The sequence below is a fragment of the Tachysurus fulvidraco genome, chromosome 18, assembly GCF_022655615.1.
Source record: "Tachysurus fulvidraco isolate hzauxx_2018 chromosome 18, HZAU_PFXX_2.0, whole genome shotgun sequence".
Taxonomy (NCBI): domain Eukaryota; kingdom Metazoa; phylum Chordata; class Actinopteri; order Siluriformes; family Bagridae; genus Tachysurus; species Tachysurus fulvidraco.
The window spans coordinates 15,332,073-15,348,806 of NC_062535.1; the positions used below are offsets into that span (position 1 = coordinate 15,332,073).

Genomic DNA, 16,734 nt, shown 5'->3' on the forward strand with positions numbered 1-16,734 from the left:
AAGAGTATTAGCCTCATTATTTACATCTGTATGTTAATATTTTGACCAACAGAACAGTCCTAGCTGTTACTGTGCTGTTACTCAAATCAGGTGAAAAGTCAAACATGCAATTAACTATAAGAACTCAATAATAACAGAGGGGATGGTGGTTTAGTGGTTAGCATGTTCGCTTCACACCTCAGGGGCTTGAGGGTTTGATTCCCGCCTGTGAGGGTGGGTACGTTCTCCCCATGCTTCAGGGGTTTTCTCTGGGTACCCTGATTTCCTCCCCAGTCCACAGTCATATGCTATAGGTTGATTTACATCTCTGTTGGGCAGCGAGTATGTGTCCTGAGTATTCTGGGATAGATTATAGGTTTCCCATGTAGGACATTATGTAGGAAATGTGGTACAGAAATTGGATGGAATGATAGAACTCAATCATAAATATGAGAACCTTGATTAAGGTTGGTTGTTGGTGTGCTGTAACATGTGCCTCAAAGACCCCAAATTTGAGAGTTCCAATATGTCTATTAAAAAAATAGTTCACTGATTATTTAAAGGTTTGATGATATAATAATGAGGTTCTTAGCCAGTGAGGTTCTTAGTCATTATTTCATAGAGTACTAGAAAAATGATCAGGTTCTACACTGTCTGAGAGTGAAGGAATAAGCCATAAGCCCCTGGAGGTGTGTTTTGGTGCTGTTGTTTGTTAGAAATCTTAAGCTTAGCAGGTGCCATGGTGGCGCTGTGGGTAGCACTGTTTCCTTACAGATCCAAGGTTCCTGGCTCCATCCTGAGCTTTTGTGTGTGTGTGTGTGTGTGTGTGTGTGTGTGTGTGTGTGTGTGTGTGTGTGTGTGTGTGTGTGTGTGTGTGTGTGTGTGTGTGTGTGTGTGTGTGTGTCTGTGTATGTGTGTGTGGTGCACAGTGATCACCAAGTCCAGATCTACCACAAACATGACGCTGTTTTACAAAAAGAACTTAAAATAATTGAGAAATTGAGAACGAAATAAAATATAATCATTCGTTCAAACGCTCATTATTAAAAGTTTGATTAAATTATGATTTCCAAAAAAATATATAGATATTTTGTTTTCATTCAGACACCAAAATGCAGACTTAATGAAACAGATGAGGACAGAAATACAGTAGTTCAACATAACAGTTTAAATGCACTTTGTGTTTGACAGACATACTAGAAGCTCTCCATAACACTAGATAAACATATAAACACACAAACACTGTTGTTGTCACCTATAAAAGGACAAATCTGCTTCCTCACCTCCTGAATCCCAGTTTCAGCTCAGTCTATAAGCATCTCAGCTTTATTTAGAACCCTCAGCCTATTTCTCTGACCACAGCTGATGTTATTGTCATTGCTTTTCCTTTACCCCCTTCTTCCCCATCCGTCCAGGGAAACTGCTAACACTTTGTTTTTATATTTGGTTTAGTGTAGTTTTGTTTAGTTGTTGTTGTTTTATTTTTTTTTTTTGTTTTGTTTTTAACAGGCGGTCGAGTTGCGTCTATGGAAACGAGACTACGCGAGTGCGCGCCTCCAACCTTGTTTTCAAATGTAGTTCCTGGCAACAACGTCATGCAGGCGGTGCGTGGCCTGTTTCCAGCCAATAGACAGCGTGCTTTGGGGCATGAGGGTATAAATCGAATGGAGTCAAAGCGCAGAAAGTTTAGATACGCGTGTTGCGGAAGGACGTGAGCGCTTAGACGGCGCTGTGTGTGTGACAGAGACAGAGAGAAAGAGAGAGAGGTTTTGGACATCATTTTCAGGCAGAAAAAAAAGGAAACGCGCCTGGCAACTTGGTACAGTAAACTAAACGTTTTTTTTTCTCCTGGAAGTCTGATTTTATAGCCTGTTAAATTTCTTTTCGTTAATATTTACGGAACGCACGAGATGTTTGGACAGTGTGCGCTATAGTGTGCTCATATATTTACATGTACATATTTTAATAAAACATAAAAATAAAAAGCCCTGCTCTCTAAATGTGTCACATATCAACCAAAATGGAGCAACCGTTTTATCATGACGACTCGTTTCTCTCTGCTTATGGCACTCCAGACGCCGTGGCCCTACGCGACTACAAGCTCCTAAAGCAGAGCATGAGCGCCAGCTTTGTCGAGCCTTACCGCAACTTCAAGAGCGACTTCTACCCGGCCGGGAGCGCAGACGCCGGCTCGCTGAAACTTGCCGCTCCGGAGCTAGAGCGTCTCATCGCGCAGAGCGGCGGAGGCGTGATCACGAGCCCAACCCCGGGTCAGTACCACCTGTACGGTCGCTCCATCACAGAGGAGCAGGAAGGCTTCGCGGACGGATTCGTCAAAGCCCTGGACGAGCTCCACAAGATGAACCAGGTGGCACCGCCGAACGTGTCAATCGGCGGAGTAGGAGTGCCTCCGTCCGTGCAGACCGATGCACCCGTGTACGCCACTCTGAACAGCTGCAGCCCCAACACTAGCGTCCAGCAGCCCGCCTCGCCTGTGCCCTTTCCCAGCGCCACCATCAGCTATCTGCCTCACCATCCTCAGTTCCACCACCAACACCAGCAGCAGCCACACCACCACCAGCACCAGCCCTATCCCTTCCAACACGCGCTGCACGCACCGAGACTCTCGGCGCTTAAAGAGGAGCCACAAATCGTCCCTGACGTGCACGGCGCCTGTGCGGACGGCTCGCCGCCGACGTCGCCGGTCGACCTGGAGGAACAGGAGCGCAAAAAGGCCGAGCGTAAGCGCCTGCGTAACCGGATGGCAGCCACCAAGTGCCGGCGGCGGAAGCTAGAGCGCATCTCGCGGCTTGAGGACAAGGTGAAGGTGCTGAAGACGGACAATGCCGGACTGTCCAACACCGCGTCCCGGCTGCGGGAGCAGGTAGAACATCTCAAGCAGAAGGTCATGACGCACGTAAGCAGCGGGTGCCAGCTGATGCTGACGCCAAAAATCAAGTCTTACTGAAAAGTTCACGGACTCACGGACAAGCTGTCTTGTTCTTTTCTTTTCTTTTCTTTTTCTAATTCAAAAAGGGGGAAACACTGGACCATTTCTTGATATTAATGCATTGCACCACAGAATGAATTCGAGCCTATGTTTCTTGTAGAAAACCTTTGCTGTGTTGCCATGTGTATGTATTTTGGGTTGTTTTTTTTTTTTTAAAGAAAGCATTTCCTTTAGAAACGTGTTGTTTGTATGATATGATACCAGATGAAATGCACACTGATTAATAATGGCAAGACTGTCAGCAGAACTTCATCATATGTGTGCCAGTGATATCCTATGAATACATACATAAGTTATTTTCAGGTTTAATCCGGACAAATCTTTATTGTAAATGTTTTTTTTTTAATTATTGTTATTATTATTATTATTATTTGTATTTAAGTAAAAGATTTAAAACATTGACATTGTGTGGTTTGTTATGGCACAATCCCAGACACAGTGTATGTGGATCGATCCATGTTTCTTAACTACTTCCACACGTCACACGTGTAAGAGCGAGCTGACGTCAAACATAGAATCCAAAAATGGGCAATATTTAGCATGTACGTCACAGAGTCGAATTGCCAGGAAACCCCGCCCACACTACCGGTTTCAATAGACCTTTTTTCTTTTTTCTTTTTTCTTGTTTTTTTTTTTTTTTTTGCCTGGCTTTGAAGTTCAGTGAATGAGCCACGTGTGTGAATGGGTGAAAAAAATGAGCAACCCGGGAATTTCCCTGACTCTCGAGTTCCCAAAACAGTTTCGGTGAAATGAAAAACTGAGATAAAAATAAGAACCACGGACATTTTCCGGGTAGTGTGCAGAAAATTCGAGCTATTGCAAGCACAAATGACATGAAAGAAAGAGCTGAGATAGATTGAGGTTGTTTCACTGAAAACTTGATCTGTTATGAGTCCTATTTATAGACTCAGGCTTGTTTTCACACTTTATTTGCTTCCCATCATTCACCCTTAATACATCCACCTTCATCCCTATTACTGGGTACCGTGATGGATCCTTTCAACAAATAGATCTTTATGGGGTCATTTTTACATCATCAGATTGTCAGAAATTGATCAGAGCTGATATCATATAGCTCACACCGTATGTACCAGACCTGCTGTTCTACTGTACTTGTATATCCATCACTAAGCTCTGTCTGTGTGTGTGTGTGTATATGTGTGTGTCTGTGTGTATGTGTGTATGTGTATGTGTGTGTGTGTGTGTGTGTGCGTGTGTGTGTGAATGTGTGTGTGTGAGGAGATGCAATGAATTTATTGTTAATGGGCGCATAATTACACACACTGTCTTACACACAGTACAAACTGTCTTTTGGGACAAAATCACACACTGCATCAGGACATGAATATTTCCCAATCATAAAATGCATCAACTTCTCTCTTTTTTTTTTTAAGATATATTAAGCCACCAGAAAAGTGTTGTTTCATGTTTTTTTGTCATTTCAGGTTTTTCCACAGGCAGCGTAGCAGTCAGTGGTTAACAATGTGACCTGTGTGGAGTTTCACAATCTTTTCCTTTGCCTGCTTGGGTTTTCTTTGGGTTGCTCAGTTTCCACCCTTAGTCCAAAAACATAGTAAATTGTCAACGTTATACAGGTGTAAAGAAGCACCCTGAGATGAACTGGAATCTGATCTATGCTGTATTCTTTTAAGCATCCAGGGGTTGTGTGAAAGTGTCCAGATTGACTGCGATTAAAGTCGATTATTGAAAATGAATAATTGAATAAATGAATGAATGATTTTTTTTTTTAGCCCTAGAAACTTTTTTTGGTTCCAAACAAAAATCTTTTCGCTTCATGCCATACTGTGTATTCAGTATGAATAAAATCAAGCTGACGTTATGTAAAGGCACGTACTTTTGTGCTTGTAAGAGATATTCTTCTAATCACAAAACCCCTGGCCTTCTGTGTCTCTGTTCATTTCTGACCTTCTTTTTTTTGACGAATATTAATCAGCATAGAAAGTCACTGCACGTAATGTATCCCATCATGTCAGTGTCGGTGTCAGAAGCTCCATCACGCAAATAACATCAGCTCCTTTAGTGGTTCTTTATACGAGCGGTAACATATGATTATCTACTAAATGTCTGGACTGGACTCACGTTTTAGGACGCTCCCAAATCTTTTGAGGCTGTATATACTCTTAAGATTTAAGTCTGGTTCCTCTTCAGGTTTCTTGCTTATGTCATTTCCGCTGTTGCTGCATCAAGCTAGTTTCTGTAAATATGCCTGTGACCCAATTAAGATTCACACCATGATGCAGCAGTAAGCAGTAAATCCACACGTCTTCAGACATGATATTATCAGGTCAAGGCCAGTCTGGGTACCTAAAAAAGATGCATGTGAGCACTTTAACCCAGTCAGCATAACTCCACTAATACATGTTTACTGTAGAGTCTGTAACAATAGGGTTAGCAAATTATGCCCAAATTGCTTGGACCAGAAGCTTACGGTACACCGCTGTGCTCCTGTAAACTAACTGTGAGGTGCGTCAGAGTGTAGCTTAGTATCCGCTTATAGTTACAATTAAGACGTAATGTGAAACAAGTCCGTTCCTGTTATTACTTATGTTATAGATATAATCAGTCATTCCCTAACCAACCTGTCTTGTTTTCTTTCTTTTGAAGTACAAAAAAATACACACACACATACTGCTTGTCATGTTACCGAGAAACCTTTTGAAAATAAAAAAAAAACAGCTGATTGTTGCAAAGCACTGAAAGCAGAGACTCCTTTACAAGGACCACTGAAACCAGTGACTCCTTTGCAAGGACCACTGAAACCGGTGACCAAAGACTCCTTTACAAGGACCACTGAAAGCGGAGAATCCTTTACAAGGACCACTGAAACCGAAGACTCCTTTACAAGGACCACGGAAAGCGGAGACTCCTTTACAAGGACCACTGAAAGCAGAGACTCCTTTACAAGGACCACTGAAAGCAGAGACTCCTTTACAAGGACCACTGAAAGCGGAGACTCCTTTACAAGGACCACTGAAAGCAGAGACTCCTTTACAAGGACCACTGAAAGCGGAGAATCCTTTACAAGGACCACTGAAACCGAAGACTCCTTTACAAGGACCACGGAAAGCGGAGACTCCTTTACAAGGACCACTGAAAGCGGAGAATCCTTTACAAGGACCACTGAAACCGAAGACTCTTTTACAAGGACCACGGAAAGCGGAGACTCCTTTACAAGGACCCACTGAAAGCGGAGACTCCTTTACAAGGACCACTGAAAGCGGAGACTCCTTTACAAGAAGCACTGAAACCAGACACTCCTTTACAATATCAGTTAAAAAATAATCAAAAAGTAATTTTTTTATTTTTTTTTGCAGTGTGAACAGCGTTAAACCGGTGGCTGAGAGCTTCACTCGTCAGCTACACTAAGCTCGGTAACTTCACACCCTTTAGATTGACACTAAACACAGGGTCAAATTTGATGTTCAAGATTTCCAGACACAATCCTTACTTAATGGGAAACAGAGGAAACAAAGCTTCTTGCGGGAGATAAGTGCATCATCATCTACTGCTGTGATGAAATGACCATTAAGCATCATAAATTGGTTAAATGTCCCCACCTAGTGGTCAGTAGGCTCACTACAGCTTTGATACACTTTATGCTTAATTCTCCCACTGTGACGGGGTGTGTGTGTGTGTGTGTGTGTGTGTGTGTGTGTGTGTGTGTGTACTGGTGATCCAGTTCATGGTGTATATTTGAACCCAGCTCCCAGTTCACAGTCAGAGATCCAGCTTTGGATCCTTTATTCTGCATCTGATGAAGTAGAGTTCGTTCAGCTGGATTCTTGGGCACCGAGTTGAGGCTATTTTACTGACATTGATGTGTAGAAGGAAAGTTTATTAAACCTGACAGAATTTGCAGAATAACAAAGCGGAGGTCATGTGAGATCCGGAACGATGAGAGATTCAGACATTTAAGGGAATCGCCACGATAGCGCAAGTACAGCTACGGCGAAGTGGTAATGCTTAGTCTTATCGATGTCACAACCGAACAGGACCAACAACAAAGTTGTGGCGGTGTCAGGAAATGTGGATTCAGTGTTGGTACAACTGCAGGTTACGTTGTTTATCTAAAAGCAGCTTAAAATGTACACCTATAACTGGGGAATTGGTAATGATAAAAACTAAATAAACAGAAGTCATCCTTTAATGTGATTTTTTTCCCCAATTCAATTCTATTAAATGATTAAAAAAAATTCTCAAAAAGGGTTGTTTTTTTTAAACCACCATCTTTATTGGACACTTCCAGGAAGTTTCACACAGCAGGCCTAGATGGTTAAACAGTACAAGATACTTCGTGCCGTTTTTATTCGTAACAGGAGAAAACAGACTTAAACTCAGGTGAGGTAACAGCAGACAAAACAGAAGTCATGTTAATGTCAGGATTCGTTCTCTAAGGCTCAAACAGCAGAAAAACAAAACAAAAACGAACCAAACGGGACTGTTCTAATCAGAGCTCGGCATTAAGTGCTTCAGTAACCCGGCTGGGTCCAAGTCTCCGGGGTTAGACGTGAGGAGTGTTACTGCTTGGAGAAGAACTCCTTGCTCTTCTGAACGTCAGGGACGATGGTGTCACTACCGGGTTTCCAGCCAGCAGGGCAGACTGCGGGGCAAGAGGGCAAAAATGATGGAAATGAGATCTTTATTTTAAGCTCATGCAAGTCTCATGCACACGCTGACAAACGTTTGCTTTGTATTCAAAGCCGTTGCATGATTTGTGTTTGTGTGTTAGGTGCAAATTGAGCTGGATCATAGAGAAGGTCATGACATGTGCATGGCATCTTCACTGGTAGTGGGGGGAAAAAAATTTACCTCAGTAAAATCCTTTAGGGACTGAACACTGAAGCTCCATCAGCATAACAACTTATATCGTGTTTGTTTACAAATTTGGAATTCGGATACGTTAATTTAGAATAAAGTTTAAATCGATCTTGATCAGATTTAAAGTTTATTAAACGTTACATGGAGCAGTTGGACACGTTTCAGCCAATCAGCAGTGGAGAAAGGATGCCCCGCCCCCAAAACAAGAAAAACATCCAGAAATTACACAAAATAAATAAATCTGATTTGCAGATTTCAGAGCCCAGCAGCACGGTGGGACTCACGCGTCGTGTGCGCTTGCTGGGTTGCCAGGTTGAACTCACCTTCTCCGAACTTGTCGGTGTGTTGGAAAGCCTGAACCAGACGGAGTGTCTCGTCCACCGAACGGCCCACCGGCAGGTCGTTGATGGTGATCTGCCTCAGGATGCCCTTATCGTCGATCACAAACAGCCCTCTGTGAGAACAATAAAGAGCGAATGAGGTCACTGCATTAGGTCATCGTGTGCAGACAGCACGAGTGTGTGGTACTCACCTGTAGGCGATGCCCTCGTCCTCCTTCAGCACGCCGTAGTCGCGGGAGACGGACTGGGTCAGGTCGGCCAGCAGGGGGATGTTCATGGAGCCCAGGCCTCCCTGCTTCCTCGGGGTGTTGATCCTAACAGGAGACGAGGAACAGGAAATAAAAGCTTCATCCTACAGTCTAAAGAGGTTCAGTTCCAGTTCCACATCTCCACTGCATCGCCAATGCCGTAACCGTAACCATAGAAACAGTTTAATGCTCAGGTGCGAGAGGTTAAGATTAAAAATGCAGGAACTGTCAGTATTAGCCCGTACATTCTAGACGTAAACATCGGGATTTAAATGATTTCGCTTCGGATCTTAATCCAGGAAAACGCCCTCGTTATCTGGATCAGGAACATTTGGGGGAATCTTGTGGTGTCGGGTGTAGAAGGCGTGATATAAACGCAGCCTGGACGTTCCAGAAGGTTCCAGAGCTGAGTGTCTGTTACTCTTTACTGTGTATCTGTGCTACTCGGCCCATCGCTCTGCTCTCGCTGCTCTTATCAGACAGACGCAAAGTAACAGGGGCAACGTTCGATAAGGATGCAGCTGGTAAATCTTCACACCAAACACCAGTCCAAGGTGCACCAACGCACGTAGACACATGTACACACTCACATCTAATACATATATTAGACACATTGCTTTAACTTTTAGACACACACACACATATACCACACACACCAACTTATCAGTATAACCCAATCTTTGTATAAGCTGATGTTACTGGTTTTTAATAGAATTTACACCAGTCAGAACCCAATACACATGTAGCTGGTGTTCTGGATGGTGGCTAATAAAAGGTGTGAAAAAATACTGTGTGACAGGTACATACTGTGTGTGTGTGTGTGTGTGTGTTGTAGACACTCCTCACCAGGCCAGGTGACTGAAGTGGGAGTCGGTGGAGGCGGCGAGGACTTCACAGCCGATCTTACGGAACTCTTCCACGCGATCGCTGAAGGCGATGATCTCGGTGGGGCAAACGAAGGTGAAGTCCAGAGGATAAAAGAACAAAATCACATACTTTCCTGTATGTGAAGATAAATAAAAAAAAATTAAGGTGTGTGCACACGCGTGTGTGTAACAATGCATCTCTCACACCTGCTCCCAGTTTGAGACGAGATCCCTCATGCTACGGGATCCGTCAATATTTGAATCTGTCACATGAACGGATGTATAAAGTCTTTACACTGGATAAAAACAAATGCAGTTATTATTGTCCTAACACAACTTCTGACCAATCAGAATCGAGCTTGGTGTCCAAGCCAAAAGACCCAATTCTGATGAGGAGGAAAAGACATCCAGGTATTGCGTCTCGCTTTTACACGTACTCCGGATCTTCATGCAAAACACTGGCATGCCTTCTCAAACCCTGAAGAAATGGTGCATAGCAACGGTTGCCAAGCAGTAACTGGACAAGCCAGAAAATGAAGGGCTGGGATTCCGAATCACTCAGTTATATAACCAGCACACTCACTCTTTCCATGCTTGACATTGACGTACCTTTGTAGTCAGAGAGCTGGACCTCTTTAAACTGGCCATCCACCACTGCTGTGACCTTGAACTGAGGAGCAGGATGACCGATCTTGGCGTTTCCAGCAGACATCCTAAGGGCTTGTTACTGCTGATGACAAGAGCAATCAGTTACAATCGCTTCAGACTCTTGTTTGTCTTATTTTTCCCCAAAATACATTCCTGTGAAGGAAAGCGGCAACTAACCACTTGTAACTGATCCCTGAAACCGGAGACTCCTTCCACAAATGTTAAATAAACGCGTCTTTATCAAAAACATGTTTCTTGTTCGTCTCTGATTATGCGAAGCGTTCGCATGTGAAAACGCTGTTTCTATAGAAACAATAACCTGTTATGGATGGGATGTACAGTCTAGAGAAGGGAGCTGTGATAGAAAATAAATAATGCCTCAAGGCTACACACTGTGGGCCACGTGCTGGTCAGGAGGCTGAAGAGGCTTACAGCCAGGAAAGGAATTTTTACTAAGCCAAAAGTTCACATTATCTAGAAACCTCCAGAGAGAAATACTCCAAAAAAGGAGGTCCTGGTGGTCAACTTTTCTGTTTCTTGATAAAATAACACACCCTGAGTTTGGGGTTGTGGAGAGACTGATAAGACCTGGCACAATGACAAAGCAAAATATCTGATCATATACAATGTCTAAGAGTGTGTGTGACTGAGTGAGTGGGGGTGTGTGAGTGTGTGTGACTGAGTGAGTGGGGGTGTGTGAGTGTGTGTGACTGAGTGAGTGGGGGTGTGTGAGTGTGTGTGACTGAGTGAGTGGGGGTGTGTGAGTGTGTGTGACTGAGTGAGGGTGTGTGTGTGTGACTGAGTGAGGGTGTGTGTGTGTGTGTGTGTGACTGAGTGAGTGTGTGTGTGTGTGTGTGTGTGACTGAGTGAGGGTGTGTGTGTGTGACTGAGTGAGGGTGTGTGTGTGTGTGTGTGTGACTGAGTGTGTGTGTGTGTGTGTGTGTGTGTGACTGAGTGAGGGTGTGTGTGTGTGTGTGTGACTGAGTGAGGGTGTGTGTGTGTGTGTGTGTGTGTGTGACTGAGTGAGTGTGTGTGTGTGTGACTGAGTGAGTGTGTGTGTGTGTGTGTGTGAGTGTGAGACTGAGTGAGTGTGAGACTGAGTGAGTGTGAGACTGAGTGAGTGTGAGACTGAGTGAGTGTGTGGGAGTGTGAGACTGAGTGAGTGTGTGGGAGTGTGAGACTGAGTGAGTGTGTGGGAGTGTGTGAGACTGAGTGTGTGAGTGAGTACACGATAAACTAGGCAACCCTAAACGACAAACTCTTTTTTTTTCTTCTCCCAATCATTTTTGACAATTCCAGCCTACTACGCCCTGATTTGCTCTTAAGCTGCGGCCTGAAATCCTAGCCAATCAAAGAACGGAATCGGAGACGTGGCAACCAATCGAAGCGCAGTAGGCGGGGTATGTCCGAATGCATTTGTGGAAAAAACTCGAAGCTATATCGTTTAAAGACGTTGTTTAGAAGGCCGTCAGCGAGCTAACGTTGAAGTTTAAGTTGTTTGTACGACATTCTGCTCGGTTTGACCTCGTATTTCTACTCATAGTAGTACTCCATTCGTGCGATGATTATTTTATTTCTATTTGTTTTGCTAATTAGCACGTAGGCTAGCAAGGAGAAAAAAGTTACACACAAGCAAAAGCTCCCCAGATGAATAGCCACCATACAGAATGTAAGAAAGCCAGAAAAAATAATCCGAAATAAACCTGAACTGTATATTAACGAACAAAAAATGGTTCCTGAACTCATTGTGCAGGTCTTTTGTTCACCAATGAGTCGTTTACACGCCAAATAGGCTCAAAAACCTCCCTGAATTAATCATTTAAAGCTTTCTATAGGTAATAAATATAAAGCAGAGACGTGATAATGCGATTAAACACTTACAGTTTGTGTTGTCCGACAGTAAAAGTGCTTCAGACGAATAAAACACACGCCACGAGCTGAGGAGACAAGTGATGGGTTCAAAGCACGTAGGCGGGATCTCTGGTCTTATTCATTTGCATCAACCAATCATAAACCAGCTGCTGGTTTGTACCGACCAATTAAAACGTGAACTGTGTTTAAACCGCAATAACGGTTTATTAAATATAATTAAATAAAATCTATGAAACTTTGAAACGGACACACTGTATGCAAATATGCTAATAAATTACTAATAAGCTTGTATTTGTCTCAGTAACTGATGCACCCAAACTCAGTCAACTGCTTCATGGGTGGAATGATAAGGACCTGTGGCTTTCTGGCAGATAATCCAGATAATATTTGACTGTTATGGCTTCAAAGTCCTTCGATGTCCCAGAGAGAAATGAGAAAAGAACTCATTTCCTTACTGTTGAATTAATATCATTATTTCAGGTTGATCTGAATTGAGAATAAAGTAGTTTCTATTATTTCCTTATGCTTCACTGTCCTGCTGAATCTGGTGGAATTGATCATTTTAATTAATGTTTACAAATTAAGGTTTAAGGGTCTTTATTTGTCACATATATAATTCCACACACGTCATATAATGTGAAATGGTTTTCCTTAGTTCTTCATCCTGCAGTGCAACAATGACCAGAACCGACAGCAAACTAAGGCCATACACACACATGAAAAATGTAGACAATATGAACATTCACTCATACATTCATTCATTTTCTACCGCTTATCCGAACTTCTCGGGTCACGGGGAGCCTGTGTCTCAGGCGTCATTTGGCATCGAGGCAGGATACACCCTGGATGGAGTGCCAACCCATCGCAGGGCACACACACACTCTTATTCACTCACACACTACGGAAAATTTTATAGAGATGCCAATCAATCTACCATGCATGTCTTTGGCCTGGGGGAGGAAACCGGAGTACCCGGAGGAAACCTGAAGTCAAGTCCAAAAATATGAATATAAAATATGAACATCATGAAACTGAGTAAAATGACATAGTGTTTAGACTGAATCCCAGGATCAGAATTGATGTGTCTCTGTTAAAAACCTTCTGAAATCTAGACCGAAAATATCATGCATGTGATTCGTATTTCGATGATTGGGAAACACTAATAATAACTTGACCTCTAAATCTATTTGGACTTTGGAAGCACCATTTTGCGCAGTTTTATGTTACTTTAAAAATTAAAAAATGAATGACTTTCTTCTACCTTTAAACCTACGGGTTGTGTAAAATGTCCCGATTATCAGATCAACATTTACAGCCTGTTCAAAATCAGATAAGAAGTATGTTTAAATACCGTTATGAGTTTGTTATTGAGGTTTCAACACCAGCTGACTTGTAAACACATATCTTGATCTTGAAGTCCAATCTGACTATGTTAAAGTTTAATCTATATCACAATAAATCTATATCACAAAAAATCTTGTTAATCAATAACATTAACAAGAAAACAAAAGACATACAGTACCAACCCAATGTGGTATGTCATTAGCATACTCAGATTGAGTGAAATGTTTCTATCATTTAAAGTAAAGTCAAATATGTTTAAGAAAACAAAACAAAATACTGTTGTCATTGGTAAAGTGTTCGTAAGTGTTCATGGTTCAGTCCAGTGTTTATCATGTGCCTGGCAAAGATCTTCACGATAACTTTCTGTGTTGTACGTGTTAAGACGAGCTCCTGAGGTTTGAAGGTTGAAGCATGAATCCAGAGTCTGGAATTTAGTCAACGCTTCATAGGACTCATCGCATGTGGGTCGGTGGAGTCCTGAGCAGGTGTTTGGAAGTGTTGGGACTGCGAGAGGTGTTTGCGAGAGGTTCTGGTTTGTATCCAGGACAAGCAGGGATCTGTTGATAGAGTTTAGACAAAGGGATAGAAGCTAATCTACACCACTGTCCATTCGTGTACAGATCTGGCTGAGAGTGTGCATCCTGTGTCTTGGTCCTATATGGCAGTGGTCCCCAACCCACGGGCCGCGGACCGGTACCGGTCCGTTGACCAAATGGTACCGGGCCACCCAATGAACATTAAATTATTTCCATTTAATTTAATGGGGTGTATTTCTCTCGGGTTTGTGCGACTTTCCATGGACGAGAGGTTAACTGGGAGCTGAGAGACGTCACCTAAAGCCGCACCAATACCGCGCATGCGCAAAATATCATGATATCGGGTCGGGTTTAGGTGACGTCTGGAGCTGAGCGGCTGCAAGTGGCAGTGGCGTTGTAGCTTTGGTGGAGAGAGAAGGTGTGTATCGCTCTTCTCTCTGTTCACCGGTACTTTGTCATGTTTAACAGTGCTTGGTGTACGTGTATATTGTGTTTGCTCAAATTTAACACACAAATTAGTAAAAATGAGCACGAAACAGACGTCGTTAGAAAGTTAGAAATTCTGCCGGTGTTCTGGATTAAAGTCATGGCGGAATACCCTGAGATTGTCACCACAGCACTTAAATCCCTATTGTCATTTCCGACATGCTATCTGTGTGAAGCGGGGATTTCTGCAGTGATGGCAACCAAAACAAAACAACGGACTAAACTGGACATAAGCAACACACTTCGGGTGTCATTGTCTCCTATTACCCCAGATGGAACCGTCTCGTTGCAAAGAAACAAGCTCAGGGTTCTCATTGATTTAGCGCTGTAGTGTAATGATTAATTTTAATTTAATTGTGTAGCCGAATTGATGGAAATGATAGCTGGAAAAAAAATCGCGAAAGAATTACGATGTTATCTTTATTACAGTTCAAAGTCACAAAAGCAGTGAAAAAATAGTACAAAGTGCAATCTATTCGAGCTATATTTAGGTTAATTAATAACTGTGACTACTTATTTACTTAACTACTTACTTTAAAAAAACATATAAATATAGAACACCTTTATGAATCCTGTATGAATTCGAGATTAGAGAAATGGAGAGACTTTTGGTCTTAGTCTCAGTGCTACTCCTCACCACAGCTGAAAGACAAGGTTAGTCTGTCGCTTCTTATCACTGATAATATGAGTCGATCCGGTTTACTGTATCTGTTTTAAGGACAACATTTTTTTCCCCGATGTGAAGATCTTTCAGGTAAAATGTTCACGTTTCCAGTGGAGTCCAATTCTCATCATGTACTCCTGAGTCCTGAGCTGAATAAGATCTTCTTCACCATTACCGTGTGCCTGCGTACCTTCTCCGACATCTCCAGAGCTCAGAGCCTTTTCTCACTGTCTCTGCCGTCAACAGACAACGGATTTTTAATTTACAAACCGAAGCAAGGGGTGTACATGTTAAATATATTAGGTACAGATGTCACTTTTTGGGGTTTGCAGGATGAACTGAACGTCTGGAATTCGGTCTGCGCTACCTGGGACGCTGGTACCGGACTCTCCCAGCTGTGGGTCAACGGAATCCCGAGCTCACGAAAAGGAATTAAGGCAGGAAGCTCTTTAATTGGAACTCCAAAAATCGTGTTGGGTCAAGAGCAAGATTCATACGGTGGAAAGTTTGACACTGCGCAGTCATTTGTAGGGATGCTGACTGATGTGCACATGTGGGACTCTGTTCTGTCTCCGGTTCAGATCGCGTATTATACATCCGGTGGACAGTTTCAGCCAGGAAACGTTCTCAACTGGAACTCTCTAGAATTTACTAGAAACGGGTATATGATTGTTGAAAGTAAGGAAACGTCATATAAAGTCGGTAGTGTTTAGAGTCAAGAGCGGATGCATGCTTTCTCAATAATTTCTCAATGTAAGGTTGTATTTTTCAACATGGTGAACAAACTGTATATTTCATGTCTATTTTCTTCCGTTAAAATGTTTTCTTGTGGTTATGGAAACACACCAAAGTGTTAAGCTGTAAATGTTTACTATTACTTTTACTATTAATTGTTTACTATTACTGTTTACTATAATATTGTGGGGATTTGTTAAAGCTTTGTCTGAAAGAATTATCGTCACACAATTTCTAAGAACAGATCGGGTTAAGTCTTTGGAATCGCTATGACGTTAAGACATTCAATAAATGTTTCAAACTGCATCACGACTTTAACCTCTTTGGCAGACAGTCAGTGGTTCCTTCATTCTCCATCATGATACTTCATGGTCTCTCGTTAAGTTTTGGAGAATTTCCCGATCGTTTGGTTTTTGCTGTGCTATGAGGTTAGTACCGCAGATGCCACACTGTATCTCATGTTGTCAGACCCACTGCTTGAACCTATCGGCTTTCTCCACACTTACTGTAAAGCACAAGATCTGAGAGCCATCTGAGATCTGAGTGTTGCACACATGAGCCTGGTAGTGCAGAGAACAAGAACTAGTTCAATCTACTTCTAGGAAATTGTGTCATACTACAATTTTACCACAATTGATCCAACTACCAGCCTGATCAGATGAAGCTTCATAACTCACTGGGGTTTTCCTGTGCATTGTGTATTTTTCTGCACATGCCTGACTGCCATAGGATGCAGTAAGAGACAGAGCTTCTGTTCCAGGCCTCATTAGTCTAATAAAAATAAACTCTTAACTCTTTACCCCAGAGGCCAAAAGATGGAGTGTGCTCCTGTTGTGTTGTGTCTGTGTTCAGTATTGAACGTCTCTGTCATGTCTCACTCCAGAGTTGCGTTAATATGAAGCTCATAAGAAAGTAAACACTCAGGACTTTAAAAATTTGTGCTGTTTTATAATTATTTCTGTTGTTATCTAGACTACTACAGCCAATATATTCATAAAAACGTTCCAAATTAACATAAAGGTTTGTTTTTTTTCCCACACAGATGTTTGTATCTTCCAACTAAATGTTGATGTTGATATCAAACCCATTTCTGCTCTCTGCGATGCTCCAAGTTCTTGTTCATAAACATCTAAAATTTGAAGGTGTTTATCTTCAACCACTAAAAT

The 16,734-nt window shown here is 42.4% G+C and overlaps 3 protein-coding genes across 5 annotated transcripts; 2 read left to right on the plus strand and 1 right to left on the minus strand.

The window, feature by feature from the left end:
- The first annotated feature begins 1,663 nt into the window (after nt 1-1,663).
- On the plus strand, nt 1,664-3,389 carry junba (JunB proto-oncogene, AP-1 transcription factor subunit a). Of its 2 annotated transcripts, XM_027179092.2 has the most exons (2): nt 1,664-1,798; nt 2,055-3,389. In XM_027179092.2, exon 2 carries the CDS (start codon nt 2,096-2,098, stop codon nt 2,945-2,947), a length of 852 nt encoding a protein of 283 aa, XP_027034893.1. In that variant the 5' UTR covers nt 1,664-1,798; nt 2,055-2,095; the 3' UTR covers nt 2,948-3,389. The 2 variants fall into 2 exon arrangements, with proteins under 2 accessions (XP_027034893.1, XP_027034892.1); XM_027179091.2 differs by having other exon boundaries at nt 1,679-3,389.
- Nucleotides 3,390-7,219: 3,830 nt separating this feature from the next.
- On the minus strand, nt 7,220-11,968 carry prdx2 (peroxiredoxin 2). 2 transcript variants are annotated; one of them, XM_027179095.2, is made up of 6 exons: nt 11,813-11,968; nt 9,893-10,013; nt 9,264-9,417; nt 8,361-8,483; nt 8,152-8,282; nt 7,220-7,610 (listed from the first exon to the last, which is right to left on the minus strand). In XM_027179095.2, exons 2-6 carry the CDS (start codon nt 9,993-9,995, stop codon nt 7,528-7,530), a joined length of 594 nt encoding a protein of 197 aa, XP_027034896.1. In that variant the 5' UTR covers nt 9,996-10,013; nt 11,813-11,968; the 3' UTR covers nt 7,220-7,527. The 2 variants fall into 2 exon arrangements, with proteins under 2 accessions (XP_027034896.1, XP_027034897.1); XM_027179096.2 differs by having other exon boundaries at nt 9,893-10,010; nt 11,813-11,963.
- Nucleotides 11,969-14,664: 2,696 nt separating this feature from the next.
- On the plus strand, nt 14,665-15,874 carry LOC113663685 (serum amyloid P-component). Its single transcript, XM_027179083.2, has 2 exons — nt 14,665-14,823; nt 14,915-15,874. The coding sequence occupies exons 1-2, from the start codon at nt 14,766-14,768 to the stop codon at nt 15,544-15,546; spliced, it is 690 nt and encodes a 229-aa protein (XP_027034884.1). The 5' UTR covers nt 14,665-14,765; the 3' UTR covers nt 15,547-15,874.
- Nucleotides 15,875-16,734: the final 860 nt, after the last annotated feature.